This window comes from Lolium rigidum, chromosome 5 (assembly GCF_022539505.1).
Source record: "Lolium rigidum isolate FL_2022 chromosome 5, APGP_CSIRO_Lrig_0.1, whole genome shotgun sequence".
Lineage (NCBI taxonomy): Eukaryota > Viridiplantae > Streptophyta > Magnoliopsida > Poales > Poaceae > Lolium > Lolium rigidum.
The window spans coordinates 76435996-76443148 of NC_061512.1; the positions used below are offsets into that span (position 1 = coordinate 76435996).

General features: G+C 50.1%; 1 protein-coding gene across 1 annotated transcript; it reads left to right on the forward strand.

The window, feature by feature from the left end:
• Positions 1–1659: 1659 nt before the first annotated feature.
• Positions 1660–5029, forward strand: LOC124651049 (heptahelical transmembrane protein 4-like). The gene is made up of 3 exons (XM_047190197.1): positions 1660–2055; positions 2153–2444; positions 4376–5029. The coding sequence occupies exons 1-3, from the start codon at positions 1841–1843 to the stop codon at positions 5027–5029; spliced, it is 1161 nt and encodes a 386-aa protein (XP_047046153.1). The 5' UTR covers positions 1660–1840.
• Positions 5030–7153: the final 2124 nt, after the last annotated feature.

The window sequence follows — 7153 nt, forward strand, 5'->3', positions numbered from 1 at the left end:
CTATGTTTTTTTCCAGAATAAGGAAGATTTATCATATTTTATTGAAGAAAGGCGGTCGATACAACCACAATGGAAGGATGCAACTTCACCCATCTAACTCAATACATCGTCAACTGACTTAGAGCGCATCCTCTATGAACAACCTGATGATAGCAACTCTGACATGCCCAACATCTTTCCATGAGCGTTGAGTTGGTGAGGAGGTGGAGCACATAGCTTCCGGACCACGTCACGGACCAAACAATACACCACGAAAGCATGACCGCAACTCCAGGGCAACCCATAGCAACATACCCCCCTCTTGATTCTAGGGAGTTGGCGAGAAGAAGGCAGGATCCTTCACACTTGGGGAGGACGATGACCAAGCTGTGTCTACCATGCATAATTTGGGCCCCGGAGGCCCATGCCCTTGGCAGGTACCAACGCAACGCCGATAGCGCATTGGATTTTCGTTAGACTCCAGATTTCACATCACCATCTCCCTAGGTAGCCTAGGTGATTTCTTCCGACAGAGACGTCGCGGTTGCTACATGGTCTGACGGACCAAACCTATGGTTTCTCCTAGCAGGCGGCACCGGAGGAGAGGAAGGCACACTCTGGACCAAGACTATGCCACCAGGAAGGAAACTCCGCTTGGAGACGTCGTTGTGATATGCATGACCCCGAGCATGGGCTTTCACGCTAGTCCTTCCCCGTGACCCTAATGCTATCGGAGTCAACTGACTGGTGACGAGGGATCAGGACACAATTGCCGGCTTAAACCACCACCAGAGAAGCAAGAAGCCGCTCCAGCCTCATCGTCGAAGAAGAGGGTTGTTGCCACCGTCGACCTCACCGCTGGCTAGTATGGGCTCGGGGGAGGAGGTCCCCCATGTTGGCCGACCAACACGGTTGCTGCACTGATGCACCATGCCAAAGCTAGAGCTCCTCGTGATGCCGTCACGATTTCATGTTTCCTACTAGTGAAAGATGACACGATCTAGCGGAATCTAGCGATGGAGGATCGATATCACATGATTTGGTTGGGATTCAATTGATAACGGTATTGGTACTTGTAGGATCGCTCTGACTTTAGTTTTTTCACCATATTTTTGTGGGAAACTTTCAAATTGTGGACGTATGTATTTGTCTTCAGAAAGATGTATGGCACTAAGCGCAACAAGAAGTAAAGGTAGAATAAATGACAACTAACTAACCCCATCCAAGACAAAAGTACAAACTTATGTTTGTCTCGTTGAGTCTAACATTTGTCTTGATTGATTTCCCGTCTACTTCATGTGTTCCAAATATCAAACTGAACTAACAGAACAATATTTATTTATTTATTATATTTAGGCCGCGTTTTTATTAACTGTTTTGAGGCGCCTGCGATGAGTGGTACTGCAGTGTCGATTCCTTAGATTAATCCACATATGGACCACAACTAATATGCCACGAGACATCGGAATCTTGGCATCTATGTGGAGGGATCGACTTGGAATATTATAAGAATCAGTACATGGCCTCTGCGATCCTAATTGCTTGCACTTCTTCTTTGGCTCTATAGAGCAACGTGCCACCAATCACATGAGGGATAGATCGATTCAGAGAGAAGCCTTGTGCGTATATAGAGTGCTCTGCTTCTACACGCACACCCACACACAAAACCTCTTTTCTCTCTCTCTACCTTTGAACAAGCAACCACCGTCGGCGACATACTTTGCTTCTGTTGCTATGCATATTGTCCTGTGGAGCTGCACAAGTCAAACCTGTACCTGAACGAGTTTTTCGTGGGTGGCACATCCAAGAAGAGCAAAGCAAGGAGGAGAGAAGGGTGACGAGCAGCTCGGAGGGACAAACAATGGCCTCTTCCTGCGCTGCCTGCAAAGGCTCCGGCGACAGGAAGAAGAAGAAGCAGCAGAAGAAGCCGAAGTGCGAGCTGATCGGCTACGAGTCGCTGCCGGAGTGGCTCAAGGACAACGAGTTCATCCACGGCTACTACCGCTGCGAGTGGCCAATGCGGGAGACTATCCTCAGCATCTTCTCCATCCACAACGAGACCCTCAACGTCTGGTCGTAAGTCCCTCAACCCACGTATACATCGCTCACGCGCGCATCATCGAGGAAGATGATCTCCAGGCCGCCAAATTATCTGAACTCTGTTTCTGCACAGACATTTGGTAGGATTCCTGCTGTTCTTGTGCCTGACGGTCCTCACGGCAATGGTGATCCCAAGTGACGGCATTAGCGGCACATTTGAAGATGCTTCGTCGGCGAGGAGCTACTGGGGAGATCTGATGTCGATGGCCAACATGACGGGGGTGCTGAAACATGAGGCAGCTGCTGCGTGCCTCCTCCTGCCTCCAGCTGCTACAGATTTGTCTGAAAACGAGGAGAAGATCCCAACCAGCTGTCCACCCAACACATCCTCCTCGCCCTCTCACCATCACGTTGCCTTGATCCAGGTACCACTGATTCTACTACTTACTCTGTGTTTTTTTATTGATTTAGCTGAGTGCCTTTGTCATGTGTTCATGTGCTCTGGCTAATTGGGAGGACCTGTCACCTCGTTGAAGGTTAGGTAGGCTGAATCCCTATTGGTTTTTTTCTTAGGTTGTTGGCAAGTTCTTAATGGGGCGGTGGTGTGGCAGGGCATCTGCATCTGCATTGCATTGCATTGATGCTTCTTTTGCTTTCCTGTGCTAGCTAAGCTAGGGTTCTTGAGCGTGATGCATGCAGGGCATGTTTGTTGGAGTACTTTTCTTCAGAGTAGGGCACACGTACTAGTACAGATGGTACTACTTTGATAGGTTGATTTACTTCTGGTACATGGTCTATTCGTGTTGTGCCAACCATAATGTTTCGCAAAGCCACCTTCCATACTTATGGTTCTTGCCAACTGATTGATTGACTAGTGACAGTGTGTGCGTGCTTGCAAAGCTGGCTGAACCAAGTTATCTATATGTATTGTCAACCATTTCAGGTTTAAACATCAATAAACAAAGTATCACCGACAACCAGCCTGTTAGCTATCCCAAATAACAATCAACACAAAATTGTATTGCCAGATTCATTTGTACAATGCACATATAGTTTAATGTACATATAGTAGGTAATGAATTTTTTATATCTAAGATAACTTGCTTACATCAAAACTCAAAATGATTATGAGCAACGCAATCAGAGAATAGAAGTAGTGCGGCGCTCTACTTTCCCATGAATGTGATGGACAACCACCTATTTGGTGCTGCGAGCCTTGATTAGCTGGTTTTGGTCAACCAATCCAATAAACTAGCTGTACTTGCAGATCCGCATGTATACACTAGCTAGCAGCCCCTGGGATTTATATATTTTTATCTAAAAATGAATTGCATCTGTTTTGGCTTTTGAGATGGAAAACACTTCCACCGGGGCTACCTCGATCGATTGCTCGTCCGCGTGCGTCACTCTCTACCCTCCGCATTGCTTCTCTTCTCTCACGTTCGCACACTTGATTTCATCCTGCGCACCAGCCGCCGCTCCTCTCCACCGGCTCCGCCGCTCGAACGCCGCCCTTCTATCCGAAAGAGATCATCTTATGCAAAGATATCAAAAAAGGACTTGTCACGTCTTTTTACCTGAAAGTTCATTTCGATAAAGGTCGTTTTTATTAAACTCAAAAGATCGCATTAAAGAGATACAAGCAAAGAGCTCATGCGCTGTATCTACACAACTAGAGTACACAAAGCCGCAAGAAGGAAATGAAGACAAGGTAACAGACAAAATACTTCATAACTATGTGGGTGCCTAGTAAAATACCATGGAGGGCTGATCTGTACAAATTGTAGATCAACTTGCATTTTGAAGACCAAGCGGATGTCTGAGAACACGGCATGTAGGACCGAAGTTCCATATCTCCAGATCCATGTTTCAGGGATCCATACATAACCCGATGTAACTAGATGTCCTTGGTCTGGGCATGTCCTGGACCAGAAATCCATTGCACATTTGAATCCTTGCACTGTAGCTCACCAACTTTGTAACCAGAAATCAAGATCAAGTAGAATAGGGTACCCTTTTTTTTTGAAAAAGTCAAAAGACTTCCATTTTCATTGATAAAGAAGAAGTTTTAGAGTTTTACATTTCCATACTTGGCCAAAAGGCCAAGCCAAAAAACCGAACACCTATTTTCGCCGAATTACATTACTCAATACGGTACCGTTTGATTCAGAGCATAACTGTACTTTCACTAGTTACACAGCTACCTCTTAGATCTCTCCTGAATATTCAGTTTATTTCAGAACACAGAAAGAAGTCCATCCTAGCAACTGTGCTACGTCCGACAAATTAAGCTTCAGTCCGAACCACAAAATGAGTGTACTACTGTACTAAAATCCTGCATGAACTGCAAATGCAGGAAGACGCCGGCCGGGCGCCACGGGCTGCGGACGCCGCCTCTGCCGATCCGATCACACGGTGGCCGCTGTTCGCGTACCTGTGCGGCGCAATGGTGTGCCTGCTGACGAGCAGCGCGTGCCACCTTGTGCTGTGCCACTCGGAGCGGACGGCGTACGTGACGCTCAGGCTGGACTACGCCGGCATCGCCGCCCTGATCGTCACCTCTTTCTACCCGGTTGTCTACTACTCCTTCCTGTGCCACCCGGGGCTCCAGCGGCTCTACATGGGCTTCATCACCGCATTCGGCGCCTCGGCGGTCACGGCGTCGTTGGTGCCGGCGTTCCAGGCGCCAGAGCTGCGGCCGCTCCGCGCCGCGCTCTTCTCCTTGATGGGCGTGTCCGGGTTCGTCCCCGTGGCGCACAAGCTCCTGCTCTACGGCGGCCGCCAGGAGGCCGTCGTGACGGCGGGGTTCGAGGCGCTCATGGGCGTGCTCTACGGGCTCGGCGCCGCGGTGTACGCATTGCGCGTGCCGGAGCGGTGGTTCCCCGGGCGGTTCGACCTTGTCGGGCACAGCCACCAGCTGTTCCACCTCTTCGTCATCGCAGGCGCGTACGCGCACTACCTGGGCGGCGTCGAGTACCTCAGGTGGAGGGACGCCGACAAGTGCTGGTGACCGACGGCATAGCAATGGCATGCTGCAGGCTGCAGCAGTACAGCTACAGCTCCTGCCGGAATCCATTTATCGAATTGGTGATGGAGGGATCAGGCGTGGAGAAACTGTGTACTTTAGTGGAAGAGTATATAGAAACCTCCTATTAGGAGGTTATTCGATTATTAAATGGGTGTGGTGTAACTTGTATTATGAGGGGATTAAGAGCTGCTGGTACCGGGCAATCTTATGCATTATAATTGATTGTTGGAACTAATGATGTATGCGTATATGTAAATAAAGTTTAGAGTGAAATACTACTGAGACATTCAACAACAACACAAAAAGGAACTCGAAGCATACGCCAATCTACATCAACATATCATGTGTGCGTGAGAACCTTGTAAGGCCATCTGTCGTTGCCTAATCGACGGTACCTCGGAGGAGGGATTCTCACGAGGGGGAGAAGAAGTAGGGGCCATAGGGCGGAGTGCACACGGGACGGTGGTATGCGATTTACCCAGCTTCGGAACACCTACACGATGACAGGGCATACTGCTGCTTGTCTGGAATTATCTGGGCGCTTTCGCGTTGTTACAATGAGTTGTGGTTGTGCCTCTAGGGCTCCCGGGATCCGGCTTATAAAGGCGCACGGATCTAGGGTTTACATGGAGAGTCCTAGCCGGATTACAGGTTTGCCTAACTACGGTACTATGCCTTGCCGTGTACGTCAAAGATCCGCCTCCCTCTATACGTCGTCCCAGATCCGGGTTCCTACTGGGCCTCCATGGATCCGGGTTCCTCCAAAGGTCGGTCGGATCCGGCTCCCTTCTTCTGGGCCGGACTTCATCCTTCAGGATCAACAGCAACTGGGCCGCCCGATGGGCCACATGTCACATCACCTTCTATGGGCCACCCGGGCTTGCCGGATCTAGGCACTGTCGATGGTACACCCATGAAGTATACCCACAACAGTAGCCCCCAGAGTTCTCCGAGTTTCACCTCCTGTTTCCGCCTTGCTAGCGCCTTGTGGTCTCCGGCAATGTTGGTAATGCGGAGAAACTTGAAGAACTCCAACTTCACATTTTCTTCTTTCCCAACCTTTAGTCGGAAAATCTTCTCATCCTGCGGGACTTCATCCATCGACAGTTCAAAACATGTCTCCGGGTTACTCCCCTGCTTGCGAACGAGAACTGCTTATCTTCGCGTTGCTTACCCGGAATCTCAAAAGACTCAAACGGTTCCGCCAATTCTGGCGCCATTTTCGCGCGATTTGAGCGGTAACTTATCCTTAGCCATTTTTACCGTTTAGGGTTTTGACACGTGTCACGCATCCAACGGTGCGACGCTTGAGTTCCGACCACAGGATGCGGAGCACGAATCTCCTCCCCTCGGCCTATAAATATCCACCGTCAACCCCTAAACCCTCATTCACCCCCCTTTCTACCTCTCTGCGAAGCGCCGCCCTCGAGCTCCTCTTTCGCCGTGCCGGAGTCTGCCGGAAAACCCGCCGGAATTTCGCCGGAGCTGTTGCGCCACCGCACAGTTCATCGTGTTCTTAACTTCAGCGAGCAACCGCGCAAAATCCTCACGGTAAGTTCTCGAGCTTCAGTCTTTCGCCGTAGTTGGAGGAGATGATACTTAGGAAGACGATGTGGATCCGACTAATGTTACGTTTTCCGCCACTGCTTGTTCTTCAGATGTCTTCTGCGACTCCGCCTCCAACCTCCGAGCCAATCATGGCAACCCCTCTCGCCTCCGCGCCCCTCCTTTCGTTCCAGTCCAACTGGATTCCACCAAGGACTCCGGTAAGGACGCAGAAGGAACTTCTGCAAACCCGGAGAAAGCCTCCGGGGCGGAACAGGCGGGGCAGAAGGAAGAAAACGCAGCCAAAAAATCCAAGGCTCGTCAGCGAGACTCCGAAGCCAAAGGGAAATGGTGGCCCTGCACCACCACTGAAATGGAGCTGCAGAACCTCGAGGCGGAAGGTTTCCTGCGTCCCGGAAGCTGGCGAACAGTTCCGGGTTCTCTAGCTCCAGCCCCTCAGGATGGCGAGATGGTGGTGACTAAGGCGCTAGTGGAGCGAGGCTTCTCCTTTCCGCCATCAGATTTCTTCTCAGAAATCATGAACGAATATGGGCTTCAGCC